Source organism: Martes martes (assembly GCF_963455335.1).
Source record: "Martes martes genome assembly, chromosome: 14".
NCBI lineage: Eukaryota > Metazoa > Chordata > Mammalia > Carnivora > Mustelidae > Martes > Martes martes.
In genome coordinates, this window is record NC_137902.1 from 64,688,332 (window position 1) to 64,708,078 (window position 19,747).

At 38.9% G+C, this 19,747-nt stretch overlaps 1 protein-coding gene across 1 annotated transcript in view; it reads left to right on the forward strand.

The window, feature by feature from the left end:
- The window catches only part of ANK3 (ankyrin 3), a gene marked incomplete at its 5' end in the record, with an annotated part of 330,132 nt that overhangs the window by 105,447 nt on the left and 204,938 nt on the right, over positions 1-19,747 (forward strand). The window contains 6 exons of the mRNA XM_080822938.1: positions 3,209-3,310; positions 3,969-4,067; positions 4,278-4,376; positions 12,094-12,192; positions 16,511-16,696; positions 18,590-18,688. Of these exons, the coding sequence (XP_080679064.1) occupies positions 3,209-3,310; positions 3,969-4,067; positions 4,278-4,376; positions 12,094-12,192; positions 16,511-16,696; positions 18,590-18,688 (684 nt within the window). The remainder of the gene's footprint in view (positions 1-3,208; positions 3,311-3,968; positions 4,068-4,277; positions 4,377-12,093; positions 12,193-16,510; positions 16,697-18,589; positions 18,689-19,747) is intronic.

A 19,747-nucleotide genomic window follows, 5' to 3' on the forward strand; every position in this document is an offset into this window, starting at 1 on the left:
CTTGTTTTTCTTTGTCTTTTCCTCCCTCTTTCTCCCTGCATACTCTTTCTTTGAAGTATAAGGTGGCTGACTGTTATGTATCCGTGTGTTAAGCATGCCTGTATGTAACGGAGGGCTGAGAAAAGTGAAGAAAAACAAGTTTTGTTTTTTCTCTTGTTCTTAAAGTTCTCAGGTGGTAAACTACCTACCTCAGAGGATTATCTGGTACCAGGGTCACTGGGTGAAATAGATATGGTAAAGGAATCCACCGAAAGCCCTTCTTCATTAGAGTAGGTGTTCTTAAACATGAATCCATGAGAAGGCTTGGCAATCCTGAACCACATGACGTTAGTGTGCGAATTATGTGTGTGCCTGCAGATTTGATGTGTATGTGCAGATTTGGTGTATGGATGTGTCCATGTGCAACTGTTAAAGGAAAAATATTTCCTTGTAATTTTTATTAATCTCAAGAGAATCTGAACTCCAAGTAGGTAGAGAACCACTGAATTAGAAAATGTGGCTTATGTTGTTTGTATTTGGCTTTGCTTTAGGGAGTCTGGTGGGAAAATTCTAAGAGGTAAATGGACAGTATGTACAATCACCAAACTTTTCAGATGTGGAATGAATGCAGAGGCTTTCCTTGAATCATGATACCTCTATTTGAACTTCTCTAGCTGCTGTTTTTATGCACTTTAAGTCAGAAGTGGGGATGCTTTACTCACAGTTGTTATCTCTGGCAGTTGAAATATCCAGGCAGACTGATGTCATTTGTTCCCAGAATGGCATCAGAGCCCTTCTGGGCAAATTCACTGGTAAGTCATTGAGCAGGCACAAAGGAGATGATGTTTTATGGTACAATGAGCCATCCTTGCTTAGCTAATTTATTTCTAGCTGAACTTTAAACCAGACCAAGAAATAACCCAAAAAGAAAAAACCAACCAAAACAACAACAACAACAAAAAAACCCTAACCATCTCAAAGTAGTGAGCCTCTTTAAAAATCGTATTTCATTTTTCTTAAAATTCCTGGAAACTTCGGTTTGTCCTTTGTCTTATTTGAAGCTCTGATTAAATGATTTGCATGCTTGACTCCAGTCCCAGTTTTATTTTGGCAACAGCTGCGTGTGTTCCCAGATACCTGACTCAGTGGCTTCCTTTATCATTTCTGGCAGTCAGCTTGGTATTCTAGCAGCTTCTCCATTGAAATAGCTGCTGTTATTGTGAAGAAACCTTCCTGTATTGTTGCAGGTGATATTTTAATTAATACAGTTACTTCCACACAATTTACTTATTTATTGGTTCATTCATTCACAAAACATTTTTAAGCACCTGCTAATGGGCCAGGATGCTTCTAATTGCAGGGAAAACAGAAAGATGAATGTTGTACTGTAGTCACTGCCTTGTGGTAAGTCTAGGCATGTGGTGACCTATGAGTGAAACCTATGAACCCTATAATCTGTAAATAAATTAGCTTACCCCTCATTCAGAGCAGTGGTTCTCAGCTGGAGAAGTCCCTCCCTCCCCTGCTGGCAAGGGAAATTTGGCAATTGAGGATACATTTTTACTAGTTGCGCTGGGAGATAGTTGGTAAAGGCCAGGAATGCTAGTAAACATTGACACTGAACAGGAGCATCTCCCACATCAAAGAATTACCTGAATCAAAATGCCAGTAGGGGCTCCCAACTGGCTTACTCCACAGAACATGTGACTCTTGATCTCTGGGTTGTGCGTTCGTGCCCCATGTTGGGTGTAGAGATTACTTAAAATAAAGTAAAATCTTAAAAAGAAATGCCAGTAGTGCTGAGATTGGGAAGGCCTGTTTTAGAGGAAAAGGGATACTCCTTCGGAGAGGCATACATGAGAAGGATGGACACTGTAGAGATGGTGGGCTCTCCTTCGAGGACCTGAGCAAGTCAAATCCTAACTAACTAAACTGGCCCAAGCAGAACCAAAGCCGCTTCTGAGAGATGGAATTTCCTTCAGCCCAATTACATTTCCAGGGATGAATTAGCATTTCTCAAAGATTGGCGTCTTGTCTGCTTTCCAGCTGTCTATCCCTTGATCTGCCTCTGCTTGTTCTTAAGGGGCTTACAATTTAGGGAGGAAGAAGAACACGTAAACCCAAAACTCTAATGCCTGTGTGAGAAATACCAAAAGGGCTTAATGAAATTAATGCTCTGGGAGCACTGAGCGATGCATTTCTGCCCAGGAGGTCTGGGAAGGCTTTCCAGATGAGGTGGCCTGTGAACAGGGGCTTCGAAGGTATTTGCCAAATGGCTGACAGAAGACACGCTACTCTGTTATTGAAGCCATACCCTACACGACTGCTTTGATAACCAGTGACGAGATGGTTTTGGCTCTCCTTTCGGAAACCTGCTTCTGTGGTGTTCTACACGGAGCAGGACTCCTTTCCAAATTGTGCAGATCTAACTTTGAAGTTTTTCCTCTCACTGTCTTTCTCTTAAAGACTTCACTAGTAGGTGGTTTCAACCCCATAATCGCCGGTACTAGAGTTTAGCAGAAAGGCAGAGTTGTAAGCTTTTGGTGAATGTATCACAGATTTGGTTTTTGTTGTTTTTCAATTCATATGCATTTACTTATTTGCTCCTGCTAATACTCAGGTGGCAGCCTTAGCTTACTTGAAAATATATAGGAAGTATGCTTCATAATTTGGGTAGATATTTATAGATGCTTTTCGGATACATTCAGTGTTCCAGCACATAGCTACGTGCTGGAACACTGAAAATCCAAGAGAACATCTCCCAAATTCCTCTTAAACCAGTATAACAATGTTAAATGTATTTGTGAAGCTGTGAATTGAAAAATTGGTTGTAATAGTTTCACGTGAAAGAATGGGATAGATGTGAAGTTTCTGACAAAGTAGAACAGTGAGGTTTTCATAATGAGACCACCAGGAAGTTATGGGGTTTCTCTTTACTCTCTAGGAATTGTATGTTGATTTAAAGTACCTACATAGTATGGGGTATTTTCTCTTTCAGTTCAGAATCAGTTAGGACATCACATAGGGGTAACTTTGAATACTTGAAAGCAACTTTTCAAGAATTTGTCCTTTCCCTAGTGACTTTACAAAGACCTTTAAGAGTATTTTCATGTTAGAAATATAATAGTTCAATTTAAAAATCTTTCTTTTAGTTTGGACTGTAAGTTGAATAGTTCTAACAATCTATGAGTTTTGTTTTTCATCAAAATGTCTTTCTTTTTTATTTTAGTCTGATGCCAATGCCAGTTACTTAAGAGCAGCTCGAGCCGGACACCTAGAAAAGGCCCTTGACTACATAAAAAATGGGGTGGACATCAACATTTGCAATCAGGTTAGTTGTGGTTATTGATGCTATTTAATTTTTTACTGAAGATTTTAAACATTCAGACTATGTGAAACTCCTTGAATCTTTCCTTAGTTATTGCCAAGACTCTCTCTTTTTGTCAGTTTGGTGTTGTTTTTTATTTTGTCTGGTTTTTTTTTTTTGAAGGTTTTATTTATTTGACAGAGAGAGACACAGTGAGAGAGGGAACACAAGCAGGGGGACTGGGAGAGGGAGAAGCAGTCTTCCCTCTGAGCAGGGAGCCCGATGCGGGGCCTGATCCCAGAATCCTGGGATCATGACCTGAGCTGAAGGCGGGTGCTGAACAACTGAGCCACTCAGGCACCTCTGTTTTTTTGTTGTTTTGTTTTGTTTTGTTTGTTCAGTTGGTTAAATGTCATCAGCTTAGATTTTCAAATAAGTCTGCTTTGTTAAAGAAGCATTCAGAAATGTAGGTAGGCATCTTTTAATAATTCCTAAAATTTAGTAACTAATGATACCAGAACAACCCACCTTACTTTTAAGTGCCTTTATTTGTAACTCAAGTTTCTACACTGCACACATACGAGTGATTGTTGGTGGGATATGATCTTAAGAGTTCTAAGTAGACTGTTTGCTGCTCTATTCTCAACATGCTAAGTAAAGCTTTCCCTTCACTCTTAATCAGAATGGGTTGAACGCTCTCCATCTTGCTTCCAAAGAAGGCCATGTAGAAGTTGTTTCTGAACTGCTACAGAGAGAAGCCAATGTGGATGCAGCTACGAAGGTCAGTATCCCATATTGAATGCTTTTTGTGTCTCTTGACAGATTCAATGAGGATTCAGCCCTCAATAAGAATCAGGGCAAGCATTTCATGAGATACTTGCCAAACACGTTCTCTTTGGGAAACTTATAAACATAGAGGGATTCCACATTTTATAAAATGTTAAAACAGAGAAATAAAGAGGGTGAGTTGATGTATCTTTTCATTTTACAGAAAGGAAACACAGCCTTGCATATAGCATCTTTGGCTGGGCAAGCAGAGGTGGTAAAGGTCTTGGTTACAAATGGAGCCAATGTCAATGCACAATCTCAGGTAAACCTACAACTCTGTTGCCAATAAGTATTGTAACTTATAGATGTTTTTTGTGTCAAGTCCTGTATCCTCTAAGAAGACGATTCAATGAATAGCTACATTGTTGCAAATTATTTAAATTCATATATGTTCTGTTACATGTGAAAGAGATTTTTTAAAGTCATCCATCTTTGAAATTGGGCTGGTAGTCATAGACACAAATGTTCAGGGACTGTCTGTAATGCAGTCTTATACTACTTTATTATGCTAGCTCAGGTCCAATCTCAGTACCTATTAACTTATAAAGGAGATGAAAATGCCTATAAATGAGGAAATGCCTCTTATAGATCCATTATGTTTCAGTGCTTTATCTAGTTGAAAAAGGGAAGATGCTGCTTAATTCCTGTTTAGTAACTAAGGCCTCACTGTTGTTCCCTGAAACAGATTAAAAGAAAAAAAAACAGAATAAACTTTAAAATTCCCCAAACTAAAATTTCCAGATTCTTTCATTTGGATATATGCTAATTATTCATTCAGTAGGATGTCCTGTGTGCTCTGAGTCTTGCATGAAGTTCTAAAAAGAACACCAATAGATTATGGTTTGGTAGGCTTTCAGTGTAAGAGAATTTACTTTAAAATAGGTTTAAAAATCGGTCTTCATAATCCTTATTTTTCATTATTGCACTCCCCGCAGAAATGAGGTTGTATAGGAAAGCAAAATCGTCATAACACAGAAATAACTGCTAAGAACCTGACCATTTCTAGAACTGGTCCTTACTCAAGCGTTCCTTCTCATTGGATGCCTTCATGTACTCCTTCTGTTTGTCTGCACCCCAGGCAGTTGGATACTGAACAAATGGATTGCAGAACAAAACCGCAAGTTTTGCATAAGACGCAGGATGGCCTGAAGTTAGGGGGAGGGTGCTAGGGAACCCTGGCTTCACAACTAAGCTGTAGGTTGTGGTTTTCTAGCAATGTGTGAAGAATTAGGATGATTTCCTGGTACGTGTTTCAAATGAGAATGAGTTGAAAATCAAAAGACTAAATGACCAATAAATAAATAAATAAATAGGTGAGGTCTTTGGTTAGCAAATCCATTTGCAAAAAGACTGTCTGTTTACTTATGCTGTGAGAATAAAAACTGAAGGACATCAAGCTGTCATAGAATTCGGTCGGAAAAATTACACGTTCCTCTGCAGAAATCCTTTTTGGTTTAGTCTTTGTTCATTGTGAGAACTCATACAGGAATTTCGGTTATAACCAATATTTTGTTAACTCCTAAACTTGCTTTTATGGTTTTTAGTTTTGTCTTTTAGAAGAAAGTCTCAATCTAACCTTTTTCATTATTTACTCTGGCCTTTTGATTTCCAGTTGTTTTTTTTTTTTTTTAAAGATTTTATTTATTTATTTGAGAGACAGAGATCACAAGTAGGCAGAGAGGCAGGCAGAGGGAGAGGGAGAAGCAGGCTCCCTGCTGAGCAGAGAGCCCGATGTGGGGCTCGATCCCAGGACCCTGAGATCATGACCTGAGCCGAAGGCAGAGGCTTTAACCCACTGAGCCACCCAGGTGCCCCTGATTTCCAGTTTTAAGTGTACTCGATTTCCACCATCTGATTATTTCTGATTATTATTATTATTTGCTGATTATTTCTGGCTAACAGGAGCCTCCTATATTTTGTGGGTCCATGGCATTGGGGTGACTTTCTCCATGGTTGCCACGCCATAGGAACGTGGTGTTGATGCTGTTATATATCTGGGTCATGGAGGAGCAACTGAACTGCACTTCCAGACGTATGATTTCTTGTATGTCGGATCTGATTCTTCTCTAGTTCCTTGTGGTTGGACCTCTGATACATGGTCCACTTATGCTGATTCTCTCGGAGTAATGATGCTTTTCCAGAAGGGAATGATACGGAATTGAATATTGACAAGTATAGTCCATTGAGAGAGATACAGACAAGCTGACTATAAGCAAAGCATCATGCTTTTAAAACATCTTTTTACTGAAAAGTAAAAGTGTTAAGCTCTGAGAGAGTGAGAGAACTCTTTAATCCATTTTCATTTCCTTTATCCCCCCAAGGGAGAAGAAATAAACCTCCTTCTTTTAAACATTTCACACATTCTTGACTGATGTTTAGAGCTGCCGTAATTTTAAACCTCCTTGACGATGTCGGAGAGAATCCACAATTGAAATCAAGTTTCAATTTATACACATTCCCTAGTGATGATGAAGTGACGGAGAAGAACATGGGCTGTGGAATTCCCTGTTCCCTGCAGCTGTGCTTGGCATGTCCTGCCCCCACAGTTTGTAGTAGAGCACCCCCCTCGTCTGGACACGTGCCCCCATGTGCCTACTGAGCTGCATCATTCCATGCACAGAAGAAGTAACAAGATGTCCGGGCAGCACACTGGGGTTTCCATGATAACTCCTGGTAGTAGCTTTTCAATAGGAGCTTTTACAAAGAAACGATAAGCAATAATACCGTGAGATTAAATTCCATTTAAGTGTCAACACAGAAAACATCACAGGAGTATTAATATTCAAGAAAGACAGCATCCCTATCTGAGTGAAGTTTTAACCAAATGGGTAATACGTAGTAGCCAACAAAACCAGTGTAAAGAGAGGCCCTCATCTTCCTTAAGCATAAAAGTTCTCCTTATCTTGAAAATGAAAATGGAGTTGGACGATATCAAGTTCTGATCTTATAAACTGAGGATCTATAAGCTAACAATTTTTAAGATGTTACTTTAAATTAATTTTTGACATTGCCTTGATCTTATGTCTTAGTAAGTTAGTTAACTCTTTCTTATATTACTTAACATTCCAGAGATGATTTAGGCCTACCTTGAGAAAGAAATTAGGTTAGATAATTAAATTGTGATTATAAGGAACTCTACTATGATTAAGTCCTTCATACTTTGTACTAAATACGGCAACAAGGATTACTAGTGTTTGCCATTGGAAAATCTCAAACTGCCCCATCAGATGACAGCCCTCACTTTTCTCCTTCTGTCTTTATTCTGTAATATAAGGCACAAACTGTATTTATCAAGAAGCAAAGTCTGTTTCCAATAATATTTTACCATAACTATCAAAGTATTCTAAGTGGATGTTTTCATAATAGTATGAACAAAGAGAAGACCCTTTGGGTTTTGGGGTTTGTTTTTTTTTTTTTTTTTTGTATTGTGTGTATTTAAATTCTGAATGGGTAATACATTCACAGGGGTCCACCATCAAAATGCATGGAAAGACCAAGTGGAGGTCCTCCTCCCACCCCCAGCCGCCATCTGCTCAGTCCCCACCCATCTCCACCCAAGGGTGAAACAGGGACTGAGTTGCTGTGGATCTGTTTCAGAAAGGACAAGACCCTTTGATTAAACCAGTGCCTCCTTGGTCTTTCTGTGTTTTTCAAATATTTTCTTTGACGGGGAGGTCAGATCTTCATGAAGTCAGATAATAGGTATGATAGAGCCTCTCTGTCTTTTGACTTCATAGCACACATATTTCTAACCAACAGTCCCCAAAATCAATATCAGATGTTAGTCAGCACAGATCCATCCCCTGCCCTTATAGTTTAAATTCAGAGGAGCAATTATGATGTGCACAGGCTGCCTGTAGGAACCTAGGATGGATAATAAAAGTGCATGAATGAAATGTCAGCCCTTACTTAAATGGAATAACAGGAGGGCTTTCTATTTTATTTTATTTGGGTGGATATTAGGCAGCATGCTTCGGTATGGTCTATAAAATCATAGGTCTGCATATTTGTATGCTTTTGATAACACCATAATAAATGTTCCGAGCAGAAGGTGTTGAAGGTAATGGATAAAATCAGGTATCAAAGAGCATACTTTCTCAATCTTGAGCTGTTCTGCCTTTTGAAAATTAAGTCTATTGTTGCTACAGGAAAAAAAAATGTAAATTGGGCACCCATATGTTCCATTTTGGCCAGCTCTTTGTTTTGGAAATTTCCTAAGTTAGGAAATTAATTTTTAAAAAAAAACAGTGGTGTACTTTTTTCTCTTAAAAGAAAAATAACATTCTTTCTAAAATTGGACCATTCTCCCAATCCAGATGCTCTTTTACAAAAAATCATTTCAGCCGCAGGTTGTGCAGTGACAACACATTGAATTATTGGTGCTTTAAGCCTCTCTGTACAAGAGAGTAATGATAATATTTTTATTCAGTCTTCCCAAAGGATGCTCATAATTACTCCCTAGAACCATAACTAAATAGTGTATATGAGTTCTATGTGTTCTCATGCTATGTTGATCCTTTCTTGATAGATGAGATTTGTACTAGTTGGTGTTATTGGGATTAAAACAATAAACACTAACGTGAACGGAAAAGGAAATTTATTGAAATTACATGGAGAATACATAGAACAGAAAGCTAAAGAAACATTTGGAAAGCTTTGAAAACTAGATAGTTGAAATGAGAGAGTAATCAGCAGCTACGCGGTAAAGTGGCCCTTCGATGTGGTCTTTACAGACCAGCTGGGGGTGGGGGGAGGGAAGGAGGGATTTGTCAGAAGACGGAATTGAGAAAGCTAGAGAGTAGACCTGGAAAAGCAAACAGGAGATATCTTGTACCTATGCCCACCCTGTGGTTGAAGAAGGGCAGGCTAATTTGTCTCAAAGATGGCCAAGACATGCGCTACCTGCATTTCAGGGGAAGAGGTAGGTCCCTTAAAGAAAATTGGAACAATATTGCCAGAAGGGGAAACAGATGCTTGGTGACCCAAACTGAAGCAAAACAAAATAAACACACACGCCTATACGTACCCCCTATAAAATGGAAATTTCCATTATAGAGGAAAAAACAAAAACACCAGAAACATTCTATCACTATGAACAGCAGAAATAAAATGAGACCATTCAACAGCATTCAATATATATCAATATATCATAACTTATATTGTGTGATTCCATTTATATGAAATGTTCGGAAGAGGCAAATCCATAGAGATAGAAGGGAGATGACTGATTGCCAGAGGCCTCAGGGAGGGGTGAATGGGAGTGAATACTAATGGTACAGAGTTCCTTTTTTGCAATGATGAAAATGTTCTGGAATTCGATAGTGGGGATGGTTGCCCAAGTTTGTGAATATACTAAAACCCACTAAATTGTACACTTTAAATGGGTAAGTTTTACAGTATGTGAATTATATAGCAATAAAAATTTATAAAAATGAAAAAGTGTGAAAGAATGTGACCATTCCAAAAATGACAATGGCAAGCACTCAAAAAAGAGAGAGAGAGAGAGAGAGAGAGAAAAGCGATTGTGGAAGACCATGAATTACAGGGCCCAATCTTGTTGTCATCCTTATCGACATATTCTTTTTGAGTAATTCCAGCCCCACCCAGTTCACACTCTGCTGTTGTGGAAAAGGCATGTGGGATGATTTAAAAGTTGTGATTCTTAAGAATCTCTCTTTGGAAGCCCCAGGTCTGTAAGAACAGCATCTTTTAAACCTCAGTACCTGGTTTTGGATTATCTTCCTGGGTCATGAAAGGTTTTGTTCTGGAAGGTAAACTCAAGAACAGCCTACCTCCATTGTGCCAGAAGCCAGATACTTGTGGGTAGACTAGTGTTCCTTAGGTAATTGTCAATTACAGCAAAAAACTCTGTCCTGAAGTTGAGAGAATAACATCCATTTTCAAAATTTTTCTGAAGAATTTTGCTCCTAAAATCTGAACCTTCCATCTAGAAATTTCAGCTGATGAGGAAAGACAGATCCTGAACTATTGCAAAATCTACCCTGTTTTTTTCTTTCTCTTCTATCTTAATATTTTTAACAGGTTTTTTTTTTTTCTTTCTCTTGTTTTGGTTTTTAAAGGATATTTAACTCAACCAAGGATAAAATGATCTTCCATTTTGGTCAAATTAAGGAAATGAAAAAATAGCTATGTAAGGGTAATCCTAAACTACCTGTCAGTTTTCCTCATAGGTCTGAGCAGAGTGACGGAGATGAAACATGCCAGGCACATACACACAAACGTGCACACACACACATATGTACACATACATTGTGTCACAATTATTCCATGTTCTATGTTTATTGTTGATAAAACCTTTCATGGTAGAACAGAATAACGATGAACTTCGGTGATGTTAGTAGGTGGCTAATTTATAGGGAAGTAGCTCGAATGCTGTGTCATATTCTCCTTCCTCTAATTTCGTGTCTGTAATTTTGAGCTTTGCAACTGGATAACGTAGCTTGTTACAATTATGTGTAAAATTGAGTAAGCAGAATAGAGGAACTCTCTGATGAATAAAGTACGGCAGATTTGTTACGTGACTTCACTTTTATCAGCTCAAGGATCTTTGTAACTTACTTTTAAAGTCTTTGCTGAAAGCCAAAAAAATGCATCTCCAGAAGCTGAATTATAGATAAGTAAGGTAATCATATAGTAAATGGTATTTATAACAATGAACCTAAACCTTCTGAGTCACCAAAGTTTGAGTAATATTTGGTACATTTTATTTAGAATATATTTACTTTTATTCTGTCCAGTTATATAATGTATACAATAAAATTTCCAGAACATTCAGTTAAATGGAACTGTATTCTGAAAAATTTATTCAAAAAAAATTTGCTATAGTTTGAAAAATATGTTTTGATGTGTATGTTTTGCAAGAAGATTTTAAAATATTACATATAGGCAACATATGAAAATATTTCATAGATGTGAAATAAATTGTTCTAGAGAGCAATCACACATATGCAACATATTTTTTTTTGAAGATTTTATTTACTTGAGAGAGAGGGAGAGCCCAAGCAGAGGGAGATGGAGAGGGAGATGTTCCCAAGGAACAGGGAGCCCGTTGTGGGGCTCGATCCCAGGATCCTGGGATCATGACCTGAGCCGAAGGCAGAGGCTTAATGGACTGAGCCACCACGCAGGTGCCCCTGCAACATATTTTAATAAAAAGCTTAAGATGCAGTGTACATTTTCATGTATTTGAATCCTGGTTCTTGGGCAGCTGGCCACATTTCAGAGAGACATAAATACACACATATAGAGAGTATGTGTGTACATATATGTATTTATTTATGGATGCATGTGTGTATGTATTCTGAACATGAAAATACCATGTGCTTGCAAAAAAAATGCAAGGCAGGAAACTTACAAAAAATAAACTACTAATTAAATTCTATTTTGAAATTGAAGTATATACCCTTTAGCATATTGGTGTTCCTTCCTTTGCTCCAAGTCACCTCACCTGGATGAGTTTGAAGCCATTCGAAATTAATATAAATTCCTTCCAAATTAGGAACTATTCCAGAAACTTAATTTTATGTGAAAGTATACATCTTTTATTAAAAATAGGTAATTATTGGCGTGGGGAAAAAACTCACTGGGACATGGCCAAATGTATTTTTCTTCATATCCTCTTATCATCTAGAAACTTCTTTACTCCTGGTAGGCGCTCAACAAGAGGCTGATGATTAAACAAATGTACCTATTTATTTAAAGTGGATCTATTGGTGTGAATTATACACTATTAGCTATGAGCTACACTCAAGTTATAAATTATGAACTATAATTCTGAATTATAAATTCTGCTTAAACTGTCCTGCTTAGGCTTTCTAATAAAAATGAATCTCTGCATGAAAGTATCATTAAAATTATTATACACAAGCATTTCTTAGAACATATAATATCAGTACCGTGGAAAACTAGATTGGTGCTATAATAAAGCCACAGAAAAACATTTCATTTCTCTTTTGCAGAATGGTTTCACGCCATTGTATATGGCAGCCCAGGAAAACCACTTGGAAGTTGTGAAGTTTCTTCTTGACAATGGTGCGAGCCAGAGCCTAGCCACAGAGGTAAGACATGTTGGTTCTTTCTGTGGGTAAGTTCACATGTTTGCAGGGCATTTTGTAAGTCTGGAGTTATAACATGGAGAATCTGTCCCATTAGAGTTTTAGTTACGGTCATAGACATACAGTCCTAGTGAGGATTCTTCAATGTTTATGAAATGCACTAGAAAGTCAATTTTCAACCTTTAAAGAATCTTCCATTGCACAGATACCCTTTCTGCTCTTAAATGCCTGGCTCTACCTTATAGTTGAGTTATTTGTTTAGTATCTATGTATTTGCTTTAGAAAACTTTTCCATCTATTATAATTTTGCCTCAAAGGCAACCACTGTTTTGAAATATGTTTGTAGTAAGACAAGTTTGAAATCCCTTTTTTCCAAATATGTTAGTGTAATTATAATGATTGAATTTACATATTTCAGTTAACTAGATTTAATTCACACTTTTCAACAAAACTATTATATGCTTTTAAGTGTTGGGTAAACATGGTAGTGAAGAGATTTTTACAGTCTTGAATAGAAGGGTTGTTTTAAAATAAAAAGTTACTAAAGTCATTTGGGACTGTCCTACATAACACAGTTTTTATTTTTTAAACTAAACTGGTTGGAAGATTGTGCTCCCTTGTGAAGTGTATCGCTAGAAATCTATTGCTAATATTAAAAGATCAACATTTGAGTATTCTCTATTTTTAACAAAATAATGAAAACAGATGCAGGATTATCTCTGTCATAATGCTGCTCCTCTTAAATTCTGACATGTTTTCCAAATGGCACAAGAAAAATTGTGATAGAGGAATTGCATAATTTCACCTAGCTTTTGAGATCGTGCCCTCTGGAGAAACCACTAAATAAATGAAGAGGCAGTTCGCACAGAAAGAAATACAAATGACCATAAATGTATGAAAATATCACATCCTCACTCATAGTCAAAGAAATATTAATTTATTAATCAGTTTAAAAATGAGTTCCAGTCTTCCGCCCAGGAGATGAGGAAAAGAATTTGAAGAGTAGAAGAAACGGGAACTTTCCTACAGTGTTGGTAAAGTCGATTATTGGTTGTAACACTTTTGCAGAACATTTAGCAGTAACTATCAAAAGGTAGTGTTTATGTACCTTTTTACTTAGCAATTCGGCTTCTAAGAATTTATATTACAGATGTGATAGAGGGGGATATGAAAACAGTATACAGGAAGTTCATCAACAGAATTAGTACAAACAATTTTTTAAGAACCAGAATGAACCTAGATATGCACCAGTAGGAAACCTGTTTGATAATATTGCGATACTCACACAATAAAATGCTATTCAGCATTACCAAAAATGAGGCCAAGCTATAGGCACCAATAGATGAAAATCATAATGTATTGTTCTCAGTGGTTTATTCTGAGCAGCGGGAGAGATATATACTTTTTACTTTATACCCTTCCATACTGTTGAAGATTTTTATCATGAGAGTATTGTTTTTGTAATAGTCCTAAGGGTAGGTAAGAAGTAACTACTGGTAAATAAGAACACGCATCTGGTAGGCATAGAGCAGTGCTTACTTGACGGATGAGAGAAAAATCCATTCCCATTTTTGGATAGAAATACTAAATAATATAAATATCCCAATGAAAGTGATTTCATAGTGTTTTTTGGCCTGTGAAGGAAAAGATACTATTCTTTTTAGACTGTGATGTACAGATCACTAAGTCTCTCTTCTTTAGAAGCAAATGTTAAGTCCAACTTACTGCTAAGTCTTTGGTATGATTGTGGTTTTTATTAGAATCTTTCTGCGTATTTTCCTTCTTGTAGTAATTAAGATTCTGAAACATGAGGTAAAAGTATTTGTTCTTTTACCCCCACAAGTAATTACTAAATCCCTATTGTGTGCCAGATTTTGCACAAGGGGTGGAGGTTCTCATGGGGCTTCTGTCATGTTTCCCTTGGGCTTGTAAATTTCCTCCTTTTTTTTTTTTTTAAGACTTATTTATTTATTTTAGAGAGCACACACAAGCAGGGAGAGCGGTGGAGGGAGAGAATCTCAGGCAGATTCCCCTCTGAGCACAGCTCCTGATGCCGGCCTTGATCTCAGGACCCTGGGATCATGACCTGAGCCGAAATCAAGAACTGGTTGCTTAACCAACTGAGCCACCCAGGCGCCCCATGTATTTTTTCTTTTAAGAATAACTGCACAGAGAGAACAAAACTGTTTAAACTAGGTTTGGACCCAAAATCAGGAGCTGCTAATTTTAGCTATTGACACCTTAGAGCTGTTATCTTTGTCTCTTTAATTGGCTTATTGCAGGAAGCACATTCTTGTGGGTGCCAATGGTCTCTGTTGCAGTGTATTTTCTGGTGCAAAGTAGTTTGCATAGGGCCTTTATATATAAGGCCCTATTAGTTGAAAAGATCATATTGGCAGAAAATACAGCCAGAACCAGAAGCGGGCTGTAATTTTTACCCCTTAGATTTTGTCCACGTTTTAAAAAAATGAGATGCCACGTTCACTCTTAGCACACAATTTTCCTTTTACCATTCTATCCTTTAAAGCATGTATTTTTCTTTTGTTTTGTAAAAGTAATAGATTACATAAACGAGAAAGTACAGTGAAAAGCTAAAAGAAGTAAAGCCACTGTTAATTTTCCCAGAGATAACATTTTGTTTATTCGTTAAGACCTTTTGGTATATGTACACAACATACGTATTTATCTTTATGAAAATGAGGTCACAGATTTACACAGTTATGTAGATTACTTTTCTCATAACATTAAATTACATTCGAAACTTTATGCCCTGAAGTGCAAACCTGTGATCTTCTTTTGGGAATGTCTTGGTTGTATCCAGCCTTTCTTATCTTTCTTAAGGCTGCCGGGAAAGTCCTTCTAGCTATGTTAATGATCATCCTTTCCCTCTTTTGGGTGTCCTTGGAAAAGGTGAAAGGGCAGCTGGAACTTCAGCAGGATCTCGAAGCATGAAGAGTAGATGGAATTTGCATACGGAGAGTGAGGAGGAGGACATTGCAGGGTGGGGGACATGGCGTGAGTATAGAAGCCAGGGTAGAAATAGTTTGCACACTACAGTTAATAAGGAGACTTCAGGAAAGGATTTATATGAGAAGAATTTGGGCAATATTGTCCCTTGGGGTTTGGAGCTAATATTTTGCACATCCTTAAATATAAATACATTGATATGCATTCTGTCAAAAAAGTGGTAGGAGTCTTTGTCTGGTCTTCTAGCAATAAAAAGAATAATGAAGGTGATCTTTTAGGCACACCAACAAGACATTAGTGTGCAACTCACTAGGTTTTCTCTTTCTCCTGTATGAACACACCTCCACTGGAAGTAGCCCTCTACTTGTAGCACAAGGCTTACCAATATAAAATATCATGACCAAATAAAGTAAGTAACTTTCTTACCAGTTCTCTAATAAAAACAACGTATAAATGTTCTTTTGAGTGCATGACAATAAAAGTATAGAAGAATTCAAACTCGAGCCAGTCTTAGGATTTTCTATTCTGTGCTCTTGGTTCCACTGTCAGCAACTCTAGATCATCCACAAATTACTTAACCACGGTGAAATCGGTAGCTGTCTTCTCATCAAGTCCCAGGGCAATACAGTGGGAGGACTCAAAGTACACAGACCTGAGTGTATATCTCTGTTTATTCTAGTCCTGTTTTGCATGATCCCTGTGTCTTCTCCCTTCGTTGGGCAGAGAATCCAAGAGTGTTTCTTAAAGACCTTTTTTAAAACAGCAGTTACTGTGGTTTATCAATTAACATATACAGACTGACCACCAGATACATGTTAGGCAACAAGGCGCAGTGTGGAGGCAGGCAGGCCTCTCCCCCAGTTTTGAAATATCAGGGGAAATTTTTATAGCTTACTTGAAAAAGATCCTTTGGAAAATTTGCCTGGATTTAACCTGAAACATATTTGTCTTCACTGCGATTATTTTTTGGATATTGAAATTATGGTATCTTTTTCCTCTTTATGTGGTACTTCTGTGTATTTTCAAAATTCACCCAATTAATGTGTATTACTTTTGAATGGAAAAAAAACCCATAAACTTGTTACAAATTTTTTTGATTATTTTCTGCTTTGGTAAATATATAAACATAAATATTTATAGACTATACATATATATAGACATATATATAAAAGACATATATGTATGTGTGTATACACACACACACACACACACACGTATCATCTTTTCACGTATCTGTCTACTTGAACGTGGTAGCTTTAACAGCCCTGAACAAAAATTGGTCACTTGGTCGCATGATTATTTGTTAATCAAAAAGAACACTAAGGGCGATCTTGACCCATCCATTTATTTGCAGGATGGCTTCACACCATTGGCGGTAGCTTTGCAACAAGGTCATGATCAAGTAGTTTCCCTCCTGCTAGAAAATGACACTAAAGGAAAAGTGCGTCTTCCAGCTCTTCATATTGCTGCCCGAAAAGACGACACGAAGGCCGCAGCCCTGCTGCTGCAGAATGACAACAACGCGGACGTGGAGTCAAAGGTAAGGCGCGAAGGAGGGGAGCTGGCCACGCGCTCTCCTGTTAGGCACCCATGCTCTAAGAATGCCCAGTCTCCCTCTTGGCAAGCTCACACCGAACCCTTAACCTCACTAGGAGGAATGACAATGCGTGTCCAAGTCAGCCAACGGAAGCCGCAGCCCCGGTAGCATTGCAAGCTAGAAGGTAGCTGTGGATGCCGCCCCATGCATGCTAACAGGGAGGCTGCGTCCAAGGTCAATCTAACAGGGAGGCCGCGTCCAAGGTCAATCAATAGGCACCTGGTTTTTCCTTCCTTCTAACGTATATTTTGAATGTATCTAACTCTTCAGCTCAAACACCAGGGTGGAAAATTACAAAACGCTAGCAACAATGTGCGCAAACCAACCTTTGATCGGTATCTAAGATGAGAGGCAATGCACTGAGTGTTGGTCAGTTGTGGAAAGCATGCCGGCAGCCAGAGTCCCAGCCGAACATTCCCATTGCCTTGACATGTATGACCTGAATGTCTCTGTGAAGGAAATGTGGTGTTTGGAACAGGCCATCGTGTAACCCTTCATTCGGTCTAGCTTTCTTTCTGTGCCTCTTGTGCTCCCGCCATAGCTTCCATCCTCATTACTTAGCTGCCACGAGCTTGCTGCCGTCCATGTCACCGAGAGCAAACTAACCGTTCATTTTTTCCTCCTCTTTGCTTCCAAATGTGTTAACCTAGATGGTGGTGAATAGAACAACAGAGGTATATATATATATATCTATAAACATGTGCATATAATCTGTACCTGCATCATCATTTTCCCATTACCTAGTGCTGCTGCCTCATTTCTTTCCCTCCTTCTTTGCATCGCCTCTGTAGGCTAGATACCTGCTTTATGCCCCCGCCCCCAAAGTAGCATGTGCCAGAGAAGATAGTAGTTTGATTACCAGGGCTTTCTGCAGCTGAACCTGGTGTTGGAAAGGAAGAACGAGGAATCCTTAAGACTGAAGGATATTGCAGTAGAGTTGGGTGAGAGGAAGAGTTTTGACTCTTTCGATGCTTATCAGCTCTACCTAAAGCTGCAGACAACCCTGTCATTCTACTCGTCCAGGACCAGTTCTTCCCGAGTTCTGCATGACACTTAGCCTCATTGGTGTCAGCAAAATGAAAGTTACCTCTGAATGGTGCCAATGTTCCCACCCTTCCCACAAGACTCAGTAAGATAGCTAGCATGGCTAAGAAGCTTGCTAACAACTTAGAAATGCATCTAGTTCCTATAAGGTTTCAATCTTTGGGGACTAAGTGAATCGCTGCATGTTTTAGCATTTTTCAAGGAAGTAAAATGACCTTGGTGTGACTAAGCTAGAAAAAATGTGTGATCGAATAGGCATTTGCTAATGAAGAGACCAGCTTGTGGATTCTTTCTAAAAATGCAGTCACCCATCATACAAGACCAATTGTAGTTCTCTTCCCCCAAATTGCTTTTATCATTAAAATTGGCACTTACTCTGTATTGAATATATTAAGCAAATTGAATTTCGACAAGGAGTTTCAGTGGACAATTCTATCATCGATAACAAAACAGTGGTACTAACCAAACCTTCTGCGAGCAATAGATTTCTCTTGTCATCCCTATTCTGGTGTTTTGAAACGTTGGCTTCTGTATAGTCCTGCTGCTGGATTACTAAAATTATTCAGTCTGCACCCCTGGTTCCTTCCTGGCTTTTCCTCTGCCTATGAGTCTGGCATTTATTTGAAACCCTACGAACAATTGGCAGTAATTGAAAGAAACCTAGCACAGAATGGAATGTGGACCTCAGCATATTTTGCTTCCTCACTTTGATTGGGGCAGGGTTATGGTATTAACGGGTCAGACAAGGGGCCGGCCGGAATCAGCTGAATGTCGGCTCTGTTTTCTTTGCAGAGTGGCTTCACTCCGCTCCACATAGCTGCTCACTATGGAAATATCAACGTAGCCACACTGCTGTTAAACCGGGCGGCTGCTGTGGACTTCACTGCGAGGGTAAGAGCAGGGCGCTGTGCCCCGCCCTGAAAGCATGTGAAACCGTTCTGAGCCCTCCTTGTCCAGCACGAGGAGGGGGGTGGGACCACTGACTTCTACGGGTCCTGCCTGCCAGTCAGTGAAAGCTGTGATTTTTGACTTCTCCTACCGCATGTTCTTGCTGCCGTTTCCTAATGGGAAAAATAAGCCATGATCATGGGGGGGCAGGGAGGCAGGGATGGATATATACAGACCTGAATATGTAGAAGATGTGATTCGAGGAATCATGACTACAAAGTACAAATGCTTCCCCAAGCAGAAATCTCTGAGACTCTTAGAAATGGGTCAGATGGTGCTAATAGTGCTTTGGCTGGCACGGTCTTGACCTTGCAGATGGGAAGAGGGTGGACGATGTGGATGAGATGCAAACTTCAGAACCCAAAACACAGAGACCGTGTTTTGCTTTCATCCTCTGTTCCCGGACAGACTTTCTTAATGAGTAGCAAGAGTCCATACCCTGAGTAAGTTCATATTCCTGGAGGAAGGAGTTGCAGTATCATGTGTACCCCTGGATAGCAGCTCAGCTGTGCGGAGTAGTCGTGTTCTGAGTGTAAACACCAGTCTGGGGCTGGGCCTGCTCCTGACACACCTCATTGTCAGAAACAGAAAGGAAGGAGGAAGCAGGATAGAGGAGTAGCCCAAAAGTGTGAGCTCAGGTTCCAGACTCCTTGGGTTCCAATTTTGGCTTTAAATTTCCTTAGTGTCCATCAGTTTCCTCATTGGTAAGATGAAACAGTGTGAATTATGAAATTGAATGATAGCAACAAAATATCACCACTCCCTCACTGGGTGACTAAAGAGGGAGCGTATGCAAAGCACGGGGCACAGGGTCCAACACGTCGTCAGCGAGGACGGCATCAGCACTGGGATTTCGAACATATCATGTGACGTGGTGTTTTTGCTAGAACCTTACTTGTGGGAGGAAAAGGGGATTAGATGAGACAGGAGAGAGGCCATTTACTGGTGCTACCTTTAGCAATACTGCTAAAGTAGAAGTAATACTGTCTTTGAGGTCACTCC